A 26,472-nucleotide genomic window follows, 5' to 3' on the forward strand; every position below is an offset into this window, starting at 1 on the left:
TTTCCCCACCCTTTCTCAAAGAAAGACAAAAAGAAGGGAAAATATTTTTTGAAAGGAAAACGATAGAGAAGGAGAAAAATGGAAAACGGGAAACGGGAAAAGTAAGAAAAAAAGGAAAATGGAGAACAAGTAAAAGGAAAGGAATGAGAGAAAAAAGACAAAAACAAAAAAACTCTCCTTTTTTCTTTTTCTTTTTTTTATCTTTTTTTTTCTTTTGTTAGTTTTACTTCTCATTTTACTTCTTTTTTTATTTTTCTCTTTTCTTTTGTCTTTTTTTTGATTTCTCATTCTTTTTTCTTATTAATTTCTTCATTTCTCTTCTTTTCAAAAGTAATAAGGTGTGTTTCAGTCACTTTGAGTCACCCTATTTGCTCTTCTTCCACTGTGCTTTTAGCACTCGTTTTCGGTGGCTCGGCAGAATACAGCAGCATCTTGTGGTAATATAGTACACACTGTCCCTTTAACTTTCACGTCAGGGCAGGGGGCCTCAATCTCTCCTCCCCGTGGGCCGCAAATGCGGACTATGCAAAAAAAACTGACTGATTAGATAGGTTTTCAGAACCCGGCGGTTTATTCCGATGCTCTCATGTCGTTTTTATTCGTTTCCTGAGAGGAATGTTTGCATGAGCTCTCAACTTCAACACACAAGACAGTGTTTTCATCTTCATTACAGTGGCACAGCGCGCGTGATAAATAGTAATATTTACCGTTCTCATGCAAATCTTTGCTCAACATTGTTCATTTTCCTTGTTCCAGTAATGAATCAAACGGACACGCCGTACCGGGGAATGCATCTCTTTTATCCTCGCTTATGAATAAGGTAAGATCCATCCATCAAAGGCCTTTCATCCCCAGACAAATTAGGGGGCCTGTTTGTTTTTGAATGTTTCACCGCTAATAAGATGAGTTTGTATCATTTAAATTTTCCAGCCATTTTTCACACGCCGTAATTTCCATCGCACCTCGCACAAATTAATGTAATGAAGTAGTTGCTGGCTGCTACGGCAGATCGATCGCCGTGTTTGTTTTCTGATGAGCTGTTTTGAACCCGGGGCTTTATGTTTCTTTCCATTGCCTTGCCCGGCGATGCATTTATGCACACCTTTGAAATGATGTGATTAACACCAAGAAAAGAAGAGGGAGGTGATGTTTGGTTCTTTTTGGGGCTATGGGAAGGTAAATGCGTGTGTTGTGAAGATTAAAATGGATGCTGATTTTGGGGTCAAATTCAAATGGTAAATGGTCTTTATTTATAGACCGCTTTTCAAGTTACTGAAGACCTCCCAATACTCTTTACAACGTGCTTCACACTTAGCCATTCACACACACACTCACACACCGAGAGCGGCGTCAGCCATGCAAGCAGCCTACTTGTTTACTGGGGGCATCTGGGGTTCAGTGCCTTGCCCAAGGACATGTAAACGAAATGCACATTTTTCAACCTATATATTTTTTAGTTTAGTTTATATCTAATTCATATATTTTTTTTTCTATTTTTTTTTATCCAATTATGTGAATGTGTGATTGTTTTTTTTAGCTACTAGGAGGCGCTAAATAATACTCTGTGGTCATCCTGGAAGGGGGATTACCTCATGTGCGGTCCCTTATCAAGGTTTCTTCATTTTCCTCATGTTGAAGTTTTTGAGTTTTTCCTTGCCCTCATGTAGCTTTTAGATCAGGGGATAGTGTCATAATAGTCTGTGGTTTGCAATAATCTGCGGTCGGTGCAGCCCTTTGAGACTCTTTGTGTTTAAGGCCTATACGAATAAACTTGACTTGACTTGTACCTTTGACTGGAAATAAAACGGCATGCAATGTAATTATAAATTATATTTTTGATTTTTCTGTCTTTTTTAAAGGGTCTGTTAAGAAAAGATGTTGTGAGGTTAAATACTTATCTTTCCAAAATGTTTTGTTGGTTTGAAATAGTACACCAAGTCAAGTCAAGTCATGTTTCTTTGTATAGGCAATAAACACCAAGAGTCTCAAAGGGCTGCACATACCACATATTATTGCAAACCACAGACTATTATTACACCAAGCTTTAAAAACAAATTTTGCCCATTTATAGAAAAATTATTATTCAATTTTTTTTTTTTATTTTTTTTTGCAAAAAATTGCTGCTGATGCACTTCTAAGGACTTTCAAAGTCAATTTTCCAATGTTTCCGGTCGAAATAATTCATTATCAAATTGTTAATGGCGATTAAAGATTTATTGTCGTTACCCTTTTTATTATTGAGGCCACCAACACTAAAGATGTATTTAAGGTGGGTGGGTAAGTCAAGTTTTCCAAGGAAAGGGTCCCTAACCTGGTGTAGCAGAGTGTGCTTAGGCCAGCTGAAGTGCCCGCGGACCTGTTCTGAAAATACTTCAGCAATGCAGGGTCATTGTGATTTTCTAGTAAAAATATTTCTTTTAGTTGTTGACTAAATCTTTTTTTATCTCTACTTCAAATGAATTATTGCTTTCTTTGTTGCTTGCTCTTTTCTTTCTTTCGTTCTTTCTTTCTTTCTTTCTTGCTTGCTTTTTTTCTTGCTTTCTTTCTTGCTTCCTTTCTATACTTTGTAGCTTTGCTTTTTCCTTCTCTTTTTCTCTCTCTCTCTCTCTTTCCTTCCCTCCCTCTTTCTTTCGTTATATATTTCTTTCTTTTGTTGTATCTTTCTTTCTTGCTTCCTTTTTTATATCTTTCTATCTTTCTTTCTCTCTTTTGTGATTTCTTTCTTTCTTAATATATTTCTTTGTCTCTATCTCCCCTTTTCCTCTCTTTCTGTCTTTCTTTCTGTCTTACTGTCTGTGTCTCCTTGTCTCTGTATTTTCTCTGTTTCTTTTATCTTATTGTCCAGCCCTAGTGAGATTGTTTTGTTTTCTTAGGTGGCCACTAAGCTCAAATCAGTTTAACACCCCTGAATTAATGTTTAAAAAAAACAATACATAAAAATTGTTGGATTGCTTGATTTTTTTCTTTAACATTTTAATGGACAGAGCGACTTTGCCTCGGCTCAACAAACGGTTGAGAAATACTGGTCTAAATTACACCTACACTGAGACGGACTTGTCCTCGTTTCCCAATGAAGCCGCCAAGCCCAAAATGCTTGTTGGTATCCTTCCGGGCCCTTTATTGGAGCCCCTGCGTCACATTAAAGGGTTAACAGTGTTTCCCGGAGGACGCTTGGCAAACGTTCCTGGCGCGCTCTCAGGCGAAAAATCCAAACATTTGTAAATCTGTTTGCGCTCTTTCTCCCCTCGCCAAATCGACCCAAACCCCCCCCCTCGCCGCAGAGGACAAATTGAAGTGCCCGGCGCTCATTAGTTTCACACTGCGCGTTTGGTTGCAGATGTCGCAGGTGAACCCGGCGCTTTTCAACGCCATGCACCTGAAAACCGAGCTGGAGATCGGCCAGGGCGGCGAAAACCACGAAGTCCCTCACTACCTGAGCCAAGTTCTCAAGAGGCCCCATGTGGAGAAACCCAGCGAGATGTGGAGGACTTACCTCCGTAGGTAAGCAAAATAAATGTTGGGACACAACTCGCGCTCACTTTCTAACAGTTTTTTGACTTGTAAGATTGGGCCTAAATATCTTACCTCTGTTCTTGACTAAATTCATTTTCATTCAATTTGTGATTGATTTTAATGTCACTTGTCACACATTATCACTTTATGTGCCTTTTAGTTTGTCACATTTTTATTATTGGTAGTTTATTACAAACGCATTTCCAAAACAATTTCCAAACAGTTTTTCTCATCAAATAATTTGATTGAAGATTATTTGAATTTCCAATTCTCAGCAGTAAATATCCATCAACGTTTGCTGTACTCAATCAATATATTTCAAATTTCTACAGAATATCACCCACCTATATTATTATTACTGTTGGCTTGATTGTTTGTTTTTAATAATGCGATTATTTATTTATTTTCCATCCTAACTTTGTAAAACCAAAAACTAAATACCTTATTTTCTGCAGTATAACGCGCACAAGTATTATAAGGGAGCTCAGTTTAAACTTTAGTAGACAATTAAAATAAGAAGACAAGACATCTTTGGATTGTGAACTTGAGAGAAGTTTTTAGATATGACAATTCCATCCCAACTTAAAGAACTCCTCAGGTTCCTTCTTTTTTTATTACATCTTCAAGATTACACAAACAGATCAGCCCTAAAAGAATCACATCATGATTGTCCAATAGCGACAATGACGTAATAATCGAAACAACGAACAGTCCGAATAAGGTACCGGCATCCTATGAAATCTTCTTTGCATTCGTCAAATATTAAAAACAGATAAAACGTACCAGAGGTGCACCCGCCTAAAATAATTTATTGTTATATATGTTCACATATGAGGCGAACTCGCATGGAATTCAACTACAGTAAGAGCTATTTATCCGTGTTTTCACTAAGAGTATACATAGTTGCAATGATCGATCAGTCGAAAAATATCATTGATCAAAATCGCAAAACATTGGGTGCAACAGCAATCGAACCCGGGTCGCGGCAGTGAGAACGCTGAAACCTAACCACTAGACCACTAGTAATACAGATATCAAAATCGAAAAGGCATTTGATTTTTTTTTTTATCACATTATCACACTACTTTATCGGTGCCAGAAAAAAATGTTGGAAAATGGGTAAAACAGAAAATCACCCTCAAAGAATTTGATTGATCATTTAGATGTCAAAAGTCTGAAGAAAGACAATTTTTGGGGTTGCACCTTAAAATCCAGTGCACCTTACAGTGTTGAAAACATGGTAAATTTGTATTATATTCTCTCTCTCTCTCTCTTTCTCTCTCTCTCTCTCTCTCTCTCTCTCTCTCTCTCTCTCTCTCTCTCTCTCTCTCTCTCTCTCTCTCTCTCTCTCTCTCTCTCTCTCTCTCTCTCTCTCTCTCTCTCTCTCTCTCTCTCTCTCTCTCTCTCTCTGCAACCTTAAAGGTTCGATACAGACGACTTCTGCGAGGCTCAGTGTGTCTTCCTGCAGAAAGTGCACTTTCACTGTCTGGTGGAGGACTGCGGCGCTCTCTTCAGTACTGTGGATGGAGCCATGAAACACGCAAAGTATGCCTCCATTTAGCTCATGGCTGCAACTAACGATTAATGGTCGACTAGTCACCGACTATTGATTAGTCGAATAATCGGATGATTATTGTTTTCTACTTAAATTTATCATGAAGCGGATTTAATTGTTTAATTATGTGGAAAATGATAACAAACACAAGAAGAACGAGTAAAATGATATACTGCAGATTTGTATGAGTATCAGTAGGGACAAAAAAAACACAATGAAACCTCTATTTTTCAGGGTCAGGCAAGTAAATAATCGGGGGGAATGTGGTGCAACAGACCCCACGCCGCACAGATGCATGATACACAGAGATTGTCTTTTGTAACAAATTCTAAATTAAAACAGAGAAACAAAGAAAAATGACGGGTGGATAATACAAAAAAAGGGAGCGAGAGAGAACCTCGACCCAACCCGAACGTAATGATTGACGTTTTAGGCCGACAGGCTGACAAAATATTGCTCACTTTAGAGTTGTCCGACCTTTAGATATCACAACACAACAGTATTTTTCCTTGAGCTGCTCTATCAGCTGTTGGCGAGATCGCTTTGTTGGATGACCAACCCCATGGCCAATCATACTTTGCAAAAACGTTTCTTAAGGCCCCATAGAGGGCTCTCAAACGCCAACTTGGAACCTGGCTAAACCAATCGGCTTTCTTGAAGACTGATATTATGCCTCAGGGCCTTCAGGTAGATTCCAGATAGATTTCTGAGCCTAGCAACAACAAATAGTTGAAATGTGATTGGTTAAATGCTTAAATATGGAGGCAGCGTAACCGAAAGAGAAGCATTGAAAGGAAGCTGACAGACAATTTGGAATTATTTGCTAAGTATTGATGAACATAATATAATCACATGATTCAGGCCAGCAGAGAAGACCTTGAAGGACCTTATGGCCCCCCACTGCAATCGTGCTTGCGCAACTCTCAGCAGAGAATATATTCACGTAGCGATATTACTTGTTGGAAAAACGTGTCTAGTATCAATAGATAACAAATTCCATTCTATTATTCATTTTAGTTGATAAAGCCGACTTATCGTTGCAGCACTCTAGTTCTGAAATAGGAAAATCCGCTTTAGAATAACAAACCTATTTGTGTGTTTTAAGTTTCCACTTGCGAGCTAATCTGAAAGTCAAGTCGGAGCCTCCGTTCGGTGAAGGCAAGTTCCCCGGCGAGGGCGGTCCTCTGCGTCCCGCAGCGCCCGTTTCCATGGCCAACAACCCGTCGGCGGAGTCGGCTCATCTCCCGCCAGGCGGCGGGTACAGATCCCCCCCTCCATCGCTGCTAGCCTGGAAGCAGCTGACGGGCAGCATCCCCCAGATGCCGGCCTCCATGCCCACCCTGCCGGCAAACTCGCCCCTGGCCACCACCTCGCTGGAGAATGCCAAGCCACAAGTCAAACCCGGTTTCCTGCAGTTCCAGGAAAAGTATGACAAACCTTTGTTGACACGTTACAAACGAGTGGGACGCATTAAAAGTAGATTCCGCGCATAGCTCGACTACCTTTGAGGGACTACGAATACATTCCGTGCAAGAGCTGCAATTTGCACGCTCTTTCACAAACAACACGCTCAAAGTGCTCTCAAACAATACCATGGCCTGCAGCAACACAATCTGATGCTCCAATCGGAAAATACACATTTGTCTGGAAAATTGTGTGAAGGGGTAACAACCTGTTACAATACGCAAACCTGGGATAAGGGTACTTCTAGATGAAACAAATGTGTATGTTTTTCATAATATGAGACTCATCTATAAGCAGTTGATCTTACTGCTAAGGGTATCCCCCAAAAACAAAAACTTTGTCAAAGGCTGAGAAAAATATGAGAAAAACAATGGTGCAGTTTGGTCACTTTGAGTCCCTTGAGTCGGGATTCCTTCTTGTGCATTGTAGCACTCGTTTGCAGTAGCACTACACAATAAAGCAGCATCTAGTGGTCAAATAATACACAATTTTCTTGTAAACTGGCCAACCGTATAATTAATATGTCTATGTGTTAAGGCTATTTATTCAGAATATCTCTGTGTTCCAAAATGTTGCCACAAATTGCACTTTTTTAAGCCATCAACAAATTTCTGCCAACTTTTTTACCCATATCTAATTAAAGAAATTCACACATAAAAAACTGACATTTATCACTTGTTTTTTTTTTCATCGAGATATTTGACAAATGCTAAAATTATCATTTCCTAAACAGTGTGTATTTCTTAACCACCAGATGTGTTTTGTGCTTTGCAACTGAAAACAAGTGTTAAAAAGAACAAGGAAGAACATAAACTGCAGACTCGTGACCCAAAAAGCACAATGTTTTTTCTTTTTGTTTTTTTTTCTTTTTTTTTGTAACCCAGCCCTGCACGAAGTTTTGGTTTTTTCGGTACCCGTTGCTGCAGGATGGTGGACAATTATGTCGGTTCCCTTGGTAGTTTTATTATCCCCATTTGGAATTCCAATTCTATCACTGTTTATTTGTTTCCAATAAAAAATGTACGCTTTCAATACCGACAATCTTTTTAATTTGAAAATATATATTTCTTTGTCCAGAAAACGTTTTTCTAACGTTTGTCAGTTCAATTGATCCCTCCCTCAACTCATTCCATTGAAAAAAACAGGTGTTGTTTTGCCCTTGCAATTTTGGCTTTTTACCAATTGAAACAGTCGCTGCTTTTTGAATGTCAAACAAAACAGAATATTTATCTAAATTTTCCACTTTATTTCTAATTTCCACATTTGTTTGTATTCCGAAACCATCTCAATTTTAAATTATTCATTTTACTTCAAGTCCCTTTTTTAACTTTCAAAATATCTTTCTATATTATGTATGTGCATTGTTTAGGCACACTTAAATAAACTCTTTTTTCATCTAACTTGGCGTTCGGGCTGGCATTTGGACTCTACTTGAAGAAGGCCTTTTCTTACTTTCACCATATTCATACGACACTAACAAATCGAAACAAAAACGAAACCGGGTGAACAAGCATCGATTTTCCTCTCCACCCCACACCCGAACACAAGAGCAGATTTGCTAGTGGTAATATTAAAAACAGATAGGCGCGCCAGAACAAAATGATTAGGTTTCTTTGAACTCAGTTGGGCACTGTTAACACATACTCAATACAGAATATATTATACTTTTAAATCATCTTCTTTTTCTTTTATCCAGTGATCCCTGTTTAGCAACGGACTGCAAATATTCCAACAAGTTCCACTTCCACTGCTTGTTTGGGAACTGCAAATACGTTTGCAAGACGTCTGGAAAGGCAGAGTCACACTGTTTGGACCACATCAACCCCAACAACAACCTGGTCAACGTCCGCGACCAATTTTCTTACTACTCCCTCCAGTGTCTGTGTCCCAACCAGGTGAGTGTGCTTGCACCTTTTGTCGGCGCTACTCCCGAAGCATGAAATATGCCGCCCATTACGGCGCTATTTGAGGTGATTGGACTCAAGGCTTTCACAAGCGCCGCTCGCCGTCTTCCATCTCTGCCTGAAAAAGACAGTCGAGTCACCCCAGTAATGCCTGTTTATATGTCAATAATGTCATTTTGACTGCCGCATTCTCCTCTCAGAAAAGGCCAATTTAGCTGATATTACCCAATAAATCATTGTCAGTGGCACAGTAAACAAGGCTGTCTGGAATAGGGCAAAATTCAGCGCGATGCTTTGCAAATGAAATCTAAATGGCAGCCCCTGCCCGCTCTCATGGAGAAAAAAACCTTTAAATGAATTCATTAATGTGTCGAAAATCACCCCCTTTCACAAAAGCGGCCCCTGCCTCGTCCGGCCCTCCCCCCCTCCCGGCTTCCATCTCCTGAACCCGGCAGATCTTATTTGGCTCCGTCCTCTGGGACGCGGGTCTCACAAACAGATGGCGGTGTGTAGACATGTTCCGGAGGAGGGGTGACTCCTTCTTTCGTCTTACGAGGTGGCCCCGTTCCAAGAGAGTGCAAATGGTGGAGGAACTGAAATCAGAAATGTTGTTGTTGATCCTCCGCCAAGACGATTAAAATGCCAATCAAGGAAGTCGGCACTATCGCGGGCGTTAATTTCATCACGGGATCTCATAGCAATCACAAGATATGTAAATATTCCCCCTGAAGATGGTGAGCAGATGTAAATGAACTTGTTTTGTTAAGATAGATGTTTGACTACATCTGTCAATGGGTGTGTTTCCATGACCCACGCAAGGATCGCAAGTACTTTATGTACATAAAACTACCATTCTTCTCCCTGTTTTTTTACATAGGTACTACTGACTTTGAATTTATTCATCGTCCCTTGTTTAAAACTGTCATAGCAGCAGCAGTAAACACAACAAGGTTGGATTTAGAATACTGCGCAGCATTTGTTCATAAAAAGTCGCCTGTATTCAGTGCAAGCAGTGAGTTGCGGTGAAGTTCGTGTCTAGGAAGGCACAGTCACAAATAAATTAACTTTATTTATTCGAGCAAGAAATCAATGTATAAGAGTAAGGGCAGGGGTTGGCAACAAAAAACACTGAAAGGCCCATATTGGACCAAAAAACATGTTTGAGGCCGCTAAAAATAAAAAGCTTTAAATAAGGCAACACACACACACATGTGTCCTGTTTGATCTTTCACAGAAACCATATATGTATTAAACATTTTTGAAAAAGGGCCAAGAACCCAGTAAGGCATGCCGGAAGCAGGGAATGGAATTTTCCTAATCCTGTTTCTCCTTGCAAGTGTCTCCTCACCATATTTTCAGTGTAGAACAAGTTTAAAAGTTTAAACAGAAACGGAGCAGGTTATGAGTTAAAGATCATCAATAGAAAACAAGTGGACAGAATAAACACATACCTGTCAACCTGTACGTTTTTGCCGTACAAAGTACGTTTATTATAAATTTTAAGACGTACAAGAAAATCTGTACGGAAAAACGCAAATTTGTCAATTATGGGTACCATCCGGTATACAACGACTATCACAAAACGACAAATCAATCAAGTCAAAGGAGTTCGAGTTGTGTAATGAAAGGAAGTCCGTCTCTTTTTAGAGAACCGGCTTTTTTGGCTCAACTCATTAAAGACAGCCGGCTCTCAAACGGCTCCCTTGCTTTGCATTATAGTACGAATTATTATGTTGTATAAAGAAGTTAAGAAAAAAAAGAAGTATAAAAAGAGAAAATGAAAAAAGACAGGTTTGTGGTTGTCCCTTTAATCAGTATACTACCAACAATAATTTAATGCAGAAAATGAATTCATAATTTGAATAAGAAAATGTATTATTCTACTTAAATATATTTGCATGTATTTTTTCCTTCTACAGTGAACGTCCAAGCTACTTCATTTTTGAACTTGTTTTTTAATAAACCTCATTCATGTCGAGCAACTCAGTTCTCACGACAAAATGTTAATTAACAATATATATGATATAACGAAACACATGTACAATATAAAATGTTAAACTACATAAATAAACACGTTTGAAAAAAAATATGGTGTAAGATACGACAGTTTGTAAGGGCATGGAGCCGTGGAGGTTGACAGGTATGTGAACATGTCAATAGCACAAAATTCATACAATCTTCGAGCAATGGAATGACATCATCACCACTCAATGCCATTTGATGATAACACTACACACAACTTTGAACATCACATGCGATCGTTTGTGCAGCACTGCGAGTTCCGAATGAGGGGCCACTACCACTGTCTGCGGCCCGGCTGCTACTTCGTCACCAACATCACTACTAAACTGCCCTGGCACATCAAGAAACACGAGAAGGCAGAACGCCGTGCCGCCAACGGCTTCAAGTATTTCACCAAGAGAGAAGAGTGCGGACGCATGGGTAAGAGACATTCCTCGTACCGGAAATTTTACGACTTTACTCAAATGAATGTGAAAGTGACTACTGTAAAATCCAGACTATAAGTCGCTCCAGAGTATAAGTTCCACCAGCCAAAAATGCATAATTAAGAAGAAAATAAAACTTATGTAAGCCGCACTAGAGTATAAGTCACATTTTTTATAAAATCCAACACCAGAAACTTACATGTCATCTTGAAAGGCACTTTAAAGTAAACTGGAAAACAGGCTCAACAAGTTTGCACGGTATACGAACGTCAGATGATTAACTCATTTCAGTAACAACGTAATATATTAAGAGTTATTCATATAATTCAGGCTTAAAGAACGTGCTTACCAAACTATCAGTTTCACTCCAAATCACAAAATTCATTGACATTTGCATCCTCTGTCGACGTCATTTACGTCACATTTACATCACACTTACCGTCATAAGCGCTTTTCGCTAGTCCACTAAAAGTATTTCGCTACTAAATGTTCTTTCTGCTTTCCGGCTGCATATTTTACAATTTGCAGTTTGTAAATCTAATTTTCTTTTGTTGCCATGTTTGTTCAGTTATTTTTTATAGGATACCGGTGTCGTGCTGAAATGTCCAACCTAGCAGGACTGCGCATTGGTCACTAGCGCAAAAGTCACTAATATGACAAATCTCATTTTTTGCGGAATGTTCGAGAACATTAAAGCACAAAGCATTTGCACCTTGTATAGAAATCTCATTTAAACAAGTTAAAAATATTTCCTCATGACATTTAAACCTTTGGGATTCAAGATAAAATGACAATTTCAAAATATACCAACATCACAGTCTGTCTGATACAAGATACCCGAAAACTATAAAGCCAAGGTAATAATATTCATGAAAATGGCTTCGTTACATCAAGGACAATCCATAGAATCCAACTATGTAAAATATTTATTCCAAAACACACACACACACACACACACACACACACACACACACATATATATATATATATATATATATATATATATATATATATATATATATATATATATATATAATATATATAATATACAAAATAAAATGCGAGTTCATGAGCACTTAGCATGGAGAGAGTCGTTGTAAAGAAGTTTATGCATGGTGCGGTAGTAGCAGAAGGAGTGACTTGTGCGACTTTGTAATATGCACTCATTGCTTCCCCATGCGAACCACACAGACTCCTTGTTGCAATTAACCAAATGTTAATATTAAACTAATGATTTCTATTACTCTAAACTTCTAATCGGGCAGTTTTACAGTCAAAATAGAGAATATATACCTGTAATTAATCACATGCTAACTTTAGCTTGCGGTGCAAAAGCCAGTCTTGTGTAAATTGTGCAGTAGGCAAAAGTATTTCTTCCTGTGTGGAGTTTGCGTGTTCTCCCCTTGCTTGCGTGGGATTCCTGCGGGCACTCCGATTTCCTCTCACTTTCCCAAAACATCCATGTAAGGTTAAATGGCCGGTCCAAATTGTCCCTAGGTGTGAATGAGCGAGTGAGTCATCTGTCCCTGTGTGCCCTGCGACTGGCTGGCAACCATTTCAGAATGTCCCCTGCCAACTTCCTGAAGATGGCTGGGATGGGCTCCAGTGCCCCCGCGACCCTACTGAGGATAAGCGGTCCAGATAATGGATGGATGGATTTGCATGTAACTGACGTCAATGTCACATTTATTATTAATTGCACTTTAAAATCACCTTAACTCATTCAGTGCCATTGACGTCTTTATCCGACCAGTGAATGAGTTACATTTAAAATGGGCTCCAAATTAATTTTGGATTATTATTTATCGTTTAGTGTGGCGCAATAAGCGGTGCTCATGTTGGCTAATGAGGGATTTACCCAGTTCATCGTGACGATGGCATCTGCTGGCCTCAAGCCAAAGGGAGAGACAGACATACAAACACATAACAACTTCCTTATTACCTACGTTTTGTTTTTTTCTTACCGCCCACGCATGTTATTTCCGCTACCTCTACACAGCTAGGGATTTTTTTTTTCATCGATGTGACCCAAATATTACGTCTAACAAAACTGACTTTACAGTGTTCTTTAGAAGAGAAAAACAAAAATGCTAAGCCGGAATATATTAGAACAAAAGTGTACTTTTTTTAAGTTTGAACCGATCACGAGCCTCAACTAGAAAGAGTTGACGTGACAGTCCGAAATCTTGCTGCTACGGCTACCCCTAAAAACCCAAAATCTTTTGAAAGACTGGGCAATAAATGAAAGGTAAAATGGTGCTTTTTGGTCACTTTGAGTCTCCGTGGTTTGTATTTTCCACAAAGCACCATTACATTACTATTACTATTATCACTACTCCCAGGACCACCAGGGTCGTAGTGGCACCACTTCCTGTGCTGTCTCTTGGGGAAATACAGCCTGGCGGCGCCCATCTCTCTCCAGGCCATTTTTTTGGGGGGGTGGGGGTTTTCTCCCCCACATGAAACAGATAATGCTGGTTTCCATGGTTATCAGTAGCAGGAGACGCCTCCTATTTGACTCAGATACAGCGCTTTCATCATCTGGCTTCAGAGATGAGCTGGACCTCGGCAATGACTGGCAGCGGCGTTACTGTTATTGGATCCTAAATCTCTGGGAAAAATTGTTTTATTCCGAAATGTAGAGTATCACATTGTACAATACACATTGCGTCATTTGTGATACTACTGCTTTTTCATGTCAAAAGGTTAGCATGTACAGCCACTTTATCACCTAAGGTCCCTAAGAACTTCCTATTGCAGCAATAAAATCGGTTGTTACCCAGCTTTTTCCCCCTGTCAGAATCGAACAATTAGGTTTGTGTCAGTTAATTAACCGGCTTGTCTGGTTGAGCCCTCTGCCAATGCCGCTACGTGCAAATGAATTAAAAGCGATCCGGGTTTTTTGTTGTTTTCTGTTGTTTTGTTTTTTTCCCAGGCAGTTACACAAGCTTTTCATACCGCTTAGACAAAGCAAACAAAAACAGGCCCGAAACAGCTGTTTTTCCTCCCCAGTCGGATCTGCCAAGTGTATTGTTTGAGCGGGGGCGGCAGGGTGCTGCAGGGGATCGCAACAGAGAGGATTAACATGGCTAAAACTCCAGTCATAAAGAATTGATGGCTTGCCAGTATCCATGGCAGCGACGTTAAACTGAACACCGCAGATGATGTTACCTGGTTTGTTGGAGACAAAAGGCGTACCGTGTCACGAAGGTTACTCTTATTTGCTTAACCTAGCCTGCTTTGAAAAACCTGCCCCGCATGTACTGTATGTGAGTTATTTGATGACAACACACATGCATGGTGCTCCTGAACCCTGGTGCCATGGTTACTCACATGCTAGCACCTGCCCAGGATAATACTCAATTATTTCCGCCTGCTTTTATATTAGATTATTTGATTAAGCGGCACAAAAAAGAACATTCGTAATATTTGACTCAAGCAAAATGCCCCGGCCTTGCCTCGCCGATAGAAGAGTTGATTCTGATGCTCGTAGTGGTCAATGGCCGCAGCACCCAATTTAGACACCCCATGAAATATACCCCACAAAAGCAGATGTTTATCAATTTGTGGGGTATTCATTGGGGGTGCCTTAAAATAAACTAAAGACACTCACCAAGGCCTGAAGTACAACTGTGTAAATTGTCACAAAAATATCTATCGACTAGTCACCGACTTTTCAAATAATCCAATCATTCAACTGTCCTACTGTTCTCTTTGATTGTTTGTACGTCACCGAGCTCCTGCCATAAGGCAAAGGTCTGCTTTGCTAGTATTCTTTTAATGTGACGTATCTAGGCTAATATGCTCTTGAACTTTAAAAGTTTTTGTACACATACCCAATGTTGACGCCACCTGTAAGTTTATGTTACTGCTCAAGACAGAGACATTATTGTGTCATGAGCAAATACCAGCAAGGATTATATTTAATATACAGAATTTGATGACAACACACATGCATTGTGCTCCTGAACCCCGGTACCATACTTACTGACATGCTAGCAACCGCCCAGCATGTAAGTCAATTATTTTTGCCTGTCTTCATATAAAATCATTTGATTAAGTGGCAAAGAAAAACAAAGTTTGTTTCATTTGACATTATGGCTACAACAAATGAATATTTGAATTTAATGGAATATTCACCAACTATTCAAACAATTTGTCGACTAATCGGATCGTTATATATCTTACATTTTCTTAAACCTAGCATTGCGTTTATTTACTTATGTGGAAAATTATAATAAACACAAGTAAAATAGGTTCAATGAAAATACCTCGGCTTAAATGTTACTTGAATCTCACCAAAGTGGGTCAGACTCATCGTTCAACTGTCTTAAACGCTGTCTTGAAATGTTTGCACGTCACTGAGCTGCCGCCATGATCTGCTTTGCAAACTTTGCAAGTAGTCTTTTTAATCGCTGTATCCGGGCTAAAATTCTCCCAAACTTTAGAAGTTTTTGTACATGTACATAATGTTGAAGCCGCCATTTCTGTATATTAGCCGTAATGCTTGAGAAACTCAGCAGATATGAAATTCATATGCCTAAGAGATGTCTCACTTTGTTGGAAAAACAGGTAACAATAGTTGACAATTCATTTTTGACTATTTCTGTTATCGCTTATCCTCGACAACGTCAACTAAACGTTGGAACCCCATTTGACATCATACGGGGTTCTAGATCTTTGAAAAGTCTTAAAAGGCATTGAATTTGTGATTCCATAAATATGGCCTTAAATACGGTATTAAAATGTTTTGAATGTTTTAATAATTCACCAATTTACTTATGTGGCAAGATCTCGTGACCACAATAACGGAACTATCAAAACGGTGATGTAATTTCAGTCGGGCCTTTCAGAGAATTTTTTGTTTTTTGTTTTGTGTGTTTTTTTGTCGACTTGGTCTTGAATTTGATTTTAAAAGGCATTAAAAAGTCTTGAATTTAACCTGCCTTAGGCTGTAGGAACCCTGTCATAAAGTATCTTTCAAAACAAGCGGAAAGAAGCAGGAGAGGTTTCAGAGAAAGGGAACAAAATGGCAAATGAGACGCTCGAAAAAATGAATTTAATAGGGCTATAATTGTGTGTTTACTTTGGCTCGCAGGGGTGTGTTTGCATTATTGGCCTACGCAAAATGAGAATTTATTTATGTAAATTCCTAATTGAATCAAGCATGTCAGTGTAATAAAAGAGCTCCACAGGTTTGGTGCACAAAAGTCTTGACTTGCTCAGTGTGAAGCCACACTGATCTAATATTCCTCCTACGTGTCGTTGTTGTTAGAATTAAAAAAGGGAAAATATTGCCTTTTTTTTATCTAATCGTGTAGAAGGAGAGCAGCTCTTGACTTATTTTTGTGTGTCTTTGTTACAGGATGCAAATACAACCAAGTCAACAGCCACTTTCACTGCATCCGCGAAGGTTGCCAGTTCTCTTTTCTGCTCAAGCATCAGATGACGTCGCACGCACGCAAGCACATGAGAAGGATGCTGGGGAAGAACTTTGATCGCGTCCCATCACAGGTGATGAATCGGACCGTCCCACAATATGGTGTTGCATTCAACTCTCCTCAAGCAATTAGACGAGTTTAAACCATGCACAAAGCTTATATTCCATTTTTGAGTATACTTTAAATGTGTTTGAACCAAATGTTCAAATATACGAACACATCTTAACAAATCATGATAAAATTGAATTGTCTTTTTTGTCATTGACATCAATATTGTGAACAATTTTATGCAAAGAGATTAGACATGGCACTTTAGGACAAACATGTACTAAAGCCTTTAAAGAGAAACAAGATAAGACTGTGAGCATCAATAGGCAAAAATATTTACAACATAGCCCTTAGAGACTGGCCCAAGTTAAAATATAATGAAACAATAGTACAATTAAGTGTACAAACATTTAGCAGCAACAAAACCTTAAAATAAGATAGATCTACTTTATTTGTCATTTTCTTTCACGTGTATACAGAACGAAATGTCAATACATCGGACCCGCATTTTCCGAAAATATATAAATAGTTCACCAATCCATCCATTATCTGCACCGCTTATCCTTGGTAGGGTTGCGGGGGTGCTGGAGCCCATCCCAGCTATCTTCAGGCAGTGGGAAGGGGACACCCTGAACTGATTGCTAGCCAATCGCAAGGCACACACAGACACTCGCCCTTTACCACCTAGGGACAATTTGGACAGCTCAATGAACCTGACATGCATGTTTTTGGAATGTGGAAGGAAACCAGAGTGCCCGGAGGAAACCCGCGCAAGCACGGGGAGAGCATGCAAACTCAACACAGGAGGGTTTGATCCCAGGACCTCAGAACTGTGCTGCACATGCGCTAACCTCTGCTCTGCCGTGCTGCCCTAAATAGTACATATAAAGTTAAAACAAGTATGTAATAAACATTGGAGTCTTTGAAAAGGATACTGTACAAAAAGTGCAAAAGTGCAAGCCGAGCACCTGAACAGGTGTGCAAAGTGTGCAGTGAGTAAACATGTTAACTTTACAGTAATAATAGAAAAATAAAAAAAGTCACAATGGATATATTATTCCAGTTTTTTTGCAATTACGAATGGCAGAAACAAAACAACAAAAAATAGGTCACAAGACATTTTACAGTTTGTGCGCTCGTTTAGGGTAGTGATGGCCCTGAGGCGGAAACTGTGTCTGTATTTTAAAGGACCTGTAGCACCTTCCAGAAGGCCACAGGTCAAAGAGGTGGTGACTCAAAAGTTGACACCAACACTGATCTCTGGTGACTTTGCTTTGCCATTGTATTTCTTCTTTCCTTTGTGATTAACGGTAGCTTCCATTAGTTTGTATAGCATTATCCAATCCTGTTTATTTTTTAAACTGATGATGCCGATCGCTGACATCGTTCCATGCCCACCCATTTGTTTTTGTAATTTCCAGGTGATGCCGCTGAGCGCGAGGCATGACGAAATGCACCATGGCTCCACCATGATGCCGGGTGCCATGGCGACCCACGCCGACATGACTTCTAGTTACTCGTCCGCTACCCTGGACGAAACCGACGACTACATGGACTACATTGGGGGCGGGGCCAGCCCCTTGGGGATCTCCTCAGAGTCGTCCAATCCAGATCGCAGCTGCACCAGCACCCCCGTGGGCAACGACGGCTCCCCGGCAGGTAGGTTATCATTTTTTAGGTCACGTTTAATTATGAGCGCTACAACTTTTGGGTGTTTATTTTCCCAAACTGTTGCTTGTACTTTCACACATCAGGAGTGGGCAAACTTTGGATTCGACGGGCCGCATTGGGTTAAAAAAATTAGCCAAGGGGCAAAAACTATTCTATTTTTCTCATTTATGAATGTATATGCCATATTTTCCGCACTATAAGGCATGGATTGTAAACGTAAAAAAAGGTAAGCTTATTATATATGGAAATAAATAAGATTTATAGTAAAAAATTAAGAGCAATACCGCAATCTAAGTAGATCAGTTTTATATTCGTTAGTAAGCATAGGGGTTGGAGGGGGTAAGGCAGGGGAAGAGTTCAGATTCCTGCCAGCCTGATGGAAGAAGTTGTCCTTGAGCGTGCTGGTTCTGGCTCTGATACCTCGCAGAGTTTTCCTTGAGGGCAGCAAGTTGAAGAAATAAAAAAATATATATGATAAAAGACTATTTTTCTTGAGTGTGCCTTATAATGCACGTGCTGTGTGGAAAATAGGCTATTGTAATTATACTACAAAGCCTGTCGGGATAAATGAGCCCCACATGGACCGTAGTTTGCCCACGCCTTGCTCCACCTCTGTCATCGTTATAGTTCTGGGTTGTCTGGAATGGGCCTCATTTTGAATCATTCTCTTATCTTTATCTTCCTTTTCTACCTCCCGTCCCCTTTGTGTGTGGTGTGTGTTTGTACCAAAATCCTCACCCTATCACCCTTCCCTCCACCCTCTTTGGTCAACCTGTCTCTCCAGGACAAGGGTGCCCTACCACCACCACCACCCCAACCACCACCACCTCTGCTCCTACCACCCCTGCTGACACTTGCCAAAGCGTTCCTCCTTCCTCACCTCCTCCTGCTCCTCTTGCTCCACCGCCTCCACTACCACCTCCTTCTTCTACCGTGCTGCCGGCCGGTCCGCCGGGCCAGGCGACCTCGCTTTCCCCTGCTCTGCTCCGTTCTCCTTTGCCCTCGCTCCCATACCTCCTTTCTCCATCCTGTCTGTCATACTCTCTGCTCAGCGCCTCTCTGGGAGCCACTCTGAGTGTTGTCATGCCAACCAACACAACAGCTTACAGCCCCATCATTGCCACTCCATCGCCGGTTAAAAATGACGTCCCCATAGTGCAGGACGCCGCAGGTACTTATCCCCGAAGCCAACTGACACTGCGGCTTTCGTTCGCTGTTGTTGAGTTTTGTATTTTGTGTGTCAGTTTACTTGTTTGTTTGTTTATTTGCGGCATTTTATTTAGGTAGAGTAACAATAAAAACTACATCAAGTACCACCGTATTTATTCATGTATAATGCACATTTTCTACCTGAAAAAATACCTCAAAGTTTAAAAAAAAAGTTTTACTATATAGTGCTGAGCAAAATAAGGTGCAACAGGAATCGAAATTGGTTCAAGGCAGGAGAGCGCTCAATCATTACTGCTGGAACATTTGTGATGGAGAAGACAGATGAATTGGCAATAGGTTTCCTGTCATTCTTCTTAGTACAATACTATCTCTTTCATGTAGGAGAGGAAAACCCTACCCCCCAAAATAAAGAACTTCCTTAAGAGCGATGGGTGCCACCAGGCTGCAATTGCCCAAGACACCCCACAGGCAGTGTTGCCCTAACAACCCTGGTGTTTAAGGAATCTGTGAACCCTGAACAAACAAGAGACCAATGATAATTTTGTGGTGTGTTTCACATCTTACAATGAGAGAACATTCTATTCTATTCTTTTATTCTATTCTGAGCAGTGTAAGTGACAAATTTGTTGCACTGTAACATATGAAATGCACAATGAAATTAGCATCCGTCTCTGGTACTGTGACTAAAAAGGTGTCATTAGGAGATAAAAACTACTGCCTTTTTGTATACTGCTGTACCCTATATCACTGGTAGTATATTGGTGAGGAAAGGCGCTCTCACAGATTTTGACACGAGTGCATGTTGTAAAGAAATTAAGACGGTAGTTGACAAAAGGAAACAACAAATGATTTGCACACAAAAACAACTGTACAATGAAATAGTTTCGTACATAAACATGTGGCCAAAGGAGTAGGCAGAAGTTAAAGTTTTTAAGGGCCGACCCCTTTTCAGTTTTTTTTCCTTGAAAGGAAGGCTACATCTAATAAAAGACAACTGAATCTTAACCGACAAAAGTAAAATTAGAAAACAAAGAAACATTTGCAATGTATGCAAAAAGGCATCTATCTATCTATCTATCTATCTATCTATCTATCTATCTATCTATCTATCTATCTATCTATCTATCTATCTATCTATCTATCTATCTATCTATCTATCTATCTATCTATCTATCTATCTATCTATCTATCTAAATAATGACCGTGTGTGTTAATCATTAAGTTAATGCACTAAACTAAATTTGATGAATCTTGAGAAAAAAAATATTGGTCCTTTTAAACGTTTCAGTTAAACACTATTTAGCGTAGCGTGTATCAAAAATTTGCCATGACCCCGGGATTTAGCATAGAGAGGTGGGCTTGCAGATGAGAGGGTCCGCGCTCTCTATTTGAAGTCACGTTCTAAAGTCAATCGATTTCATCCTTCCCTCTTAGAATCATTATCGGAATTAGGAGTCTCAATTTGTGGCTCTCTGTGCTGACTCAGCCGAGAACCACTTCTGGCCAAGTACGGACATTAACGTTACGAGATCTCAAACGCGATTATCCAGTTTGTGGCTTTCGTTCTGAAAGGAACTGATTATTTTTTAATGTGCATACTTCCTTTTGTTCGGTCTCCAGGAAACACCATCTCCATCCCCACTGCCGCCGGGGCAAAGAAGCGCTTCTGGATCATCGAGGACATGTCCCCGTTCGGCAAGCGCCGCAAAACGGCGTCTTCTCGCAAGATGCTGGATGAGGGAATGATGCTAGAGGGCTTCCGGCGCTACGACCTGTACGAGAACTGCAAGGACTCGGGCTGTCAGTTTTCACTGAAGGTGACCCACTACCACTGCACCCGCGAGAACTGTGGCTACAAGTTCTGTGGCCGCACCCACATGTACAAGCACGCCCAGCATCACGACCGCGTGGATAACCTTGTTCTGGATGACTTCAAGAGGTTCAAGTCCACGCTGAGCTGCAACTTTCTGGATTGCCAGTTCTCGGGCAACAGCACCCACTTCCACTGCCTTCGTTGCGGCTTTCGCTGCACCGACAGCACCAAGGTGACGGCCCATCGCAAGCACCACGGCAAGCAGGATGTGATCAGCGCCGCCGGCTTCTGTCAGTTCAGCTCCAGCGTGGACTGTGAAGTCCCCGACTGCAAATACAAGCTCAAGTGCTCGCACTTCCACTGCACCTTTCCTGAATGTAAGCACACGGTGGTGGGCATGTCACAGATGGACTCCCACAAGCGCAAACACGAGAAGCAAGAGCGGGGCGAGCTGCCGTCCGTCTCGCCCAAACCCGAGGCCGTTCACCACCTGGTTGCCTCGGCTGGAACCCAGGCCCAGGGGCTCGTCCACCCCGTCAACAACAGCGCTCCACCTTGCATGCTTTACCACGGTGGCGGCGTACAACCCGAGTATAACCACCCGTACCCGCCGTCCTCCATCAGCCTGGACGGTTCGCTCAACCTGGGCACGGACACCAGCAGCTCCCTGTTCTTCCTCAAGAACGCCGCCGGTCTGGGTCTCAACGACTCCCTGGACCTCAGCACGAAGATCCACCAGGATGGGGGTCGGCGAGCCCGGGACGATACGACCGGTACGTCCGGCGAGGCAGAGGACGACCTGTCACCCGAGGAAGAGGCCCGGGCCGAGGACGAAGATGATGAAGACGACGACGACGAGGACGACGATGATCCAGAGGAGGAGCTTCACACAGACTCCAACGACGAGTCGGCTGCTGAAGACGAAAAGGATGACCGGGACGGCTTCCGTGCTTCCGTCAATCACGCTGACGCTTTCCGAATGGAGAAACAAGACAAGAACCCATGAGGAGCAAGGCCATCCAGTGAACGAAAACAAACGGAAAAGGTCTCGGCCGGACACTGCGACAAGAAACAGCTGCCGGGACGACAGAAGGAAAAAGAAGATGAAACATGATCCGATGTTTACAAGAAGACCAATATTATTCGCGTTCAAAAATATTAAGCGTAAAATCGGGCCTTGGCGATGTAAAGCATTTGACTTAAGTTTTGTGTGCGTGCATGTTTGACTTTAATTTATTTCATATTTTCTTACCGTATTTTCTGCAATATAAGGAGCACCCCGGATAAATAATCCTTTTTCACATATTTTTCACTCATAGGGTGCACCGGAAAATAGGCTTGGACCTAAATCGATGAATATATATATATATATATATATATATATATATATATATATATATATATATATATATATATATATATATATATATATATATATATATATACATATATATATATATATATATGCAATGTGAATAAAACCTGAGTTATGGTGGTGTGAGCGCCAACACACATCTACTAGACCACCGACTATACAGATGACAAGCTTATCCAATTATCACAGCATTTTTACTCACCGAGCCAAAACACTGATTGGCATAGTGCATTCTGATAGGTTAAGCAGTCTCTCCACTTCTTCACCTGTGCTTTAATAACCTTGCTGTTTAATATCTATGTGTTAGACTTTTTTTCTTCGTTCTTCAACATTCTTTGCGAAGAATTAGAGAGACTATTTAATCTATCAGAATGCACTATGCAAATCTAAGTTCCTTGCATGGGGAGTTAAAATAGTGTGATAATGAGTTAAGGTCTAATGCCTTGTCAACTCTCAATGTTGTCAAGTGCCACTACTCGGGTTTGCCTACAATTTTTTGCACGATGAGCTCAGTAATGACTATTGAATAGATCAGTTATTGCTCATCCATTGCTCAAATTCTGTATTACCGTAAAACCTCGTATGGTAATGCGTACCTAGAATTACTGTATGCATTTCAAATCTTGATCGCTGCATTCCGCAGTATATAAGGCAAACCGGGTGACAAGGCGCACTTTCAATTTTTTTAGCCAAATTGGGGTTTTTATGTATACCTTATAGTCCGGAAAATACGGTGCATTTTTTGTGTTGGCAAAAAATTTCTCTCTGAACGAAAAGATAAACAAGTGTGGAACAGAGGACAAGGAACTTGGCCCACATGGCCGCACGCCCGAGCACACGTTTGAAATGACAAAAAAAAAAACAAGGAAGTGAATCACTAAGGGGGAACAGGACGTGTTCAAACGTCAGATTTGTTTTGTTTCCCTGTATTTTGTCGGATTATGACAATGAGACGGGGGATGGCGGAGGCTTATTTCTTGCGCTTTCTCCAAGACGTTGGACTTTCCCCCGTTTCACCCGGGTTTTACAAGGGAAAGCAACAAATAAGCAGCGTGTGACACTGAAAAGCCCATAAAAAGCGCCATCACGATGTACGAAACAGTTTCTACGTTGATACAAACACGATGACGCAAGGAGTGGAGGACCCTGCTTTATTTTTTAGTTGCTTTGTTTTGTTGCTGTCTGTGGGAAGCATATCAATTTGTAACCTCAATTCACCGAATTGGGATTTGTTTTTGGAGTCCAATTGATAGCTCAAAAGTTTGAGAGGCCGTTTTAGAAGTTAATCATACGTGTTTTCACATATGACACAATACTTGCACTACTATACCCTCATGCGGACACAGTCATGCATAAACACTACTATACTCTCTCATTTAAACTGAGGCACTCTTACACATTCTAGTATGCTCTCACATCCACAGTAGTATCCTTTCACACGCAAACACTATACTCCCACATACACAAAGTATTATAGACTCTTACAGACACTATTATACTCTCTCTAGTGCACTGCTATAGACGCTCACACACCTATTCTTTCTCACACGCTATTAAAATTGTTATTACTATAAGGGATCTTTAACACCTAGTGTAATAATCACCTCACCTCTTAGCATTGTTTAGATTTGCATACTTTTTGTAACCATGGCAATGCACACTTATCAGTGTGTTCCTCCTAGTATAGTAGTATGTGCGAGAGAGTATAGTAATATATGTGAGAGAGTATCGTAATATGTGTGTGACAGCATAGTAGTTGTGTGTATGACAGTATAGTAACATGAGTAAGAGAGAGTACTGTATAGTAGCCAGTGTATGAGAGTATAGTAATATGTGTGTAAGAGTATAGTAGTGTGTGAATGAGAGTATAGTGGTGTGTAAGAGAGTATAGTGTATGTATGAGAGTACAGTCGTATGAAGGAGAGTATAGTAGGGTCTGTGCAAGGGTATGACTGTGTCTATATGAGAGTAAACTGGTGTGTGTAAGAGTGTATAGTAGTGTGTGCATGAGAGTATAATAGTATGTGTGGGAGAGTATAGTTGTGTGTATGAGAGTATAGTAGTATTTATGAGAGTACAGTAGTGTTTTTACATGGGTATGACTGTTCCTGTATAAGAGTATAGTTGTTCATGTGTGAGGGTATGATATTATATGTCAGAGCAAGTATGATTTATATCTCAACAGCCTCTCATAAAAAGAGGGAGGAGAATCAGGTTGTGTATTTAATGTAAAAAAAATGTACAGACCGAAACTGCCTCAAACGGCGTGACGTTTCCGTTTTCTTTTCTTTTTTTGCTCACTGTCAGCTCACAGTTGAGCACCATTTTTATTTAATATTTATATGGACTTCAAAAAATGAGAATTTGTAGGGTGTTTCTTGCACTTTTAGTTTCATTTTACAATCTGGGGATTTAAATAATTATTATATATATTATGAATATGTCTTTACAGGGAATTTGCTTTAAAATGTTTTAGTTCACTTTGGTTTCATGCACAAATAGATTTTAGTGTGATGAGAAAAATGTTTTGTGATTTATTTAAGAACACCAAGTTGTTTTGATTTTGTTTTTTGGATGGGAAATTTTGGTGACAAATAAAGCGTGTGCCGGATAAATGGCATGGGTGCAACAAACACTATTATGACAGTGAGTTTACACTGCCTAGCGAAAATATTACACCCTCGGAAACTTTATGCCATTTTGCCACATTTCAGGCTCCAAACTTTAAGCAAAAAATATATATATATTTTTTTTTTTAAGTATCAACAACATGTGAGACACAATCTTGGAGTGGAACCAAATTATTTCAGCATTTTCTTTTATGTTTACAAAAAAAAATGTTGCCCCCCTATTCTTTTAGCTCAGCTAACTGACTCCGGAAGTTTTCTGATGACTTTGGAATGATCCAATGTCCAGCTAAATAACTAACGGAGTGTGTTAGGTCTCATTTGAAATGGGTCTGCTCAATGATGGGCTCAGAGGTCTACGAAAGGAGAAACTACAGAACAGAGAGCATTATGAAGACCAAAGAACACATTAGACAGGTTTAGGATAAAGTTATGTAAAGTTCGAAGCAGGAGTATGCTAAAAGAAGATTCCGCAACATTTACACATCTCTCAGAGGACTCTCCGAGCAATAAGATCAAAAAGGAGAGAGTATAAAACCACTGCAAACCAACCAAAGCCTGGACGTCCCTCTAAGCTTTTGACCCAAACAAGGAGAAAACTAGTCAGAGAAGCCAAGAAGGCTGTGATCACTTTGGATGTCTTGCGGGCATACACAGTATTACGTTAGGCTTAAGGGTAACACTTGCACTTCACCCTGAAAACACCATCCCTACTGTCAATAATAGTGGTGGCAGCATCAAGCTCTGGGGTTGCTTTTCTTTATCAGGGACTGGGAAGATTGTTAGAGTGGAAGGCAAGATGGATGGAGGGCCTTTTGGGCAGAAAATCTTTTGGGAGTCTGCAAGAGACTTGAGAATGGGGCACAGGTTTATCTTCCAACAGAAGAACGACCCTTAACATAAAGCAAATAATAATAATAATAGTAATAATAATTTCCTTGTATTGTCATTCTGTGTAACAATGTACACAGAACGAAATGTCGATTGCACCTGACCCGTTGTAGCGAGCCGATGCAGCCAATACTACAATGATAAAAAAAACTAATAACATTAAAGTGTTAGAATGGCCAAGCCAAAGTCTAGACCTCAAACCTACAGACCATTTGTGTAAAGAGCTGAAAAATTCTGTTCACAAACGATCATCATTAAACTTTAAGGAACTCTATCTGTTTTGCAAGTAAAAATGGACACAATTTTCTATTTCAAACTTAAAGAGATATACGCAAAAAGACTTGTGGTTGTAATCGCAACAAAGTGAGGTGGTACCAAGTATTAATTCTAAGGGGGGCAATATTGTGGCCTTGCCCACTTTTCAAAGATTTCATTTGTTAGTACAATATAAAATTTTCATTTCTTTTCAAGATGGTGTCTTACGTCACATCAATTCTTAAAATACATTTTGAGTTTTTATCGATAGGTTTGAAGCCTGAAATGTCAAAGAAGT

At 40.3% G+C, this 26,472-nt stretch overlaps 1 protein-coding gene across 3 annotated transcripts in view; it reads left to right on the plus strand.

Annotated features, from left to right (window-relative positions):
• Positions 1–22,386, plus strand: part of casz1 (castor zinc finger 1) — a 152,836-nt gene extending 130,450 nt beyond the window's left edge. For all 3 annotated transcript variants that reach the window (XM_088332025.1, XM_088332023.1, XM_088332024.1), the window contains exons 10-19: positions 757–820; positions 3,338–3,501; positions 4,936–5,058; positions 6,174–6,494; positions 8,229–8,427; positions 10,707–10,878; positions 16,249–16,397; positions 17,794–18,031; positions 18,828–19,214; positions 20,834–22,386. In XM_088332025.1, coding sequence (XP_088188151.1) covers positions 757–820; positions 3,338–3,501; positions 4,936–5,058; positions 6,174–6,494; positions 8,229–8,427; positions 10,707–10,878; positions 16,249–16,397; positions 17,794–18,031; positions 18,828–19,214; positions 20,834–22,032 — 3,016 coding nt within the window. In that variant the 3' untranslated portion in view covers positions 22,033–22,386. The remainder of the gene's footprint in view (positions 1–756; positions 821–3,337; positions 3,502–4,935; positions 5,059–6,173; positions 6,495–8,228; positions 8,428–10,706; positions 10,879–16,248; positions 16,398–17,793; positions 18,032–18,827; positions 19,215–20,833) is intronic.
• Positions 22,387–26,472: the final 4,086 nt, after the last annotated feature.

Source organism: Urocampus carinirostris, chromosome 3 (genome assembly GCF_059441175.1).
Source record: "Urocampus carinirostris isolate Australia breed hairy pipefish chromosome 3, RoL_Ucar_1.0, whole genome shotgun sequence".
Taxonomy (NCBI): domain Eukaryota; kingdom Metazoa; phylum Chordata; class Actinopteri; order Syngnathiformes; family Syngnathidae; genus Urocampus; species Urocampus carinirostris.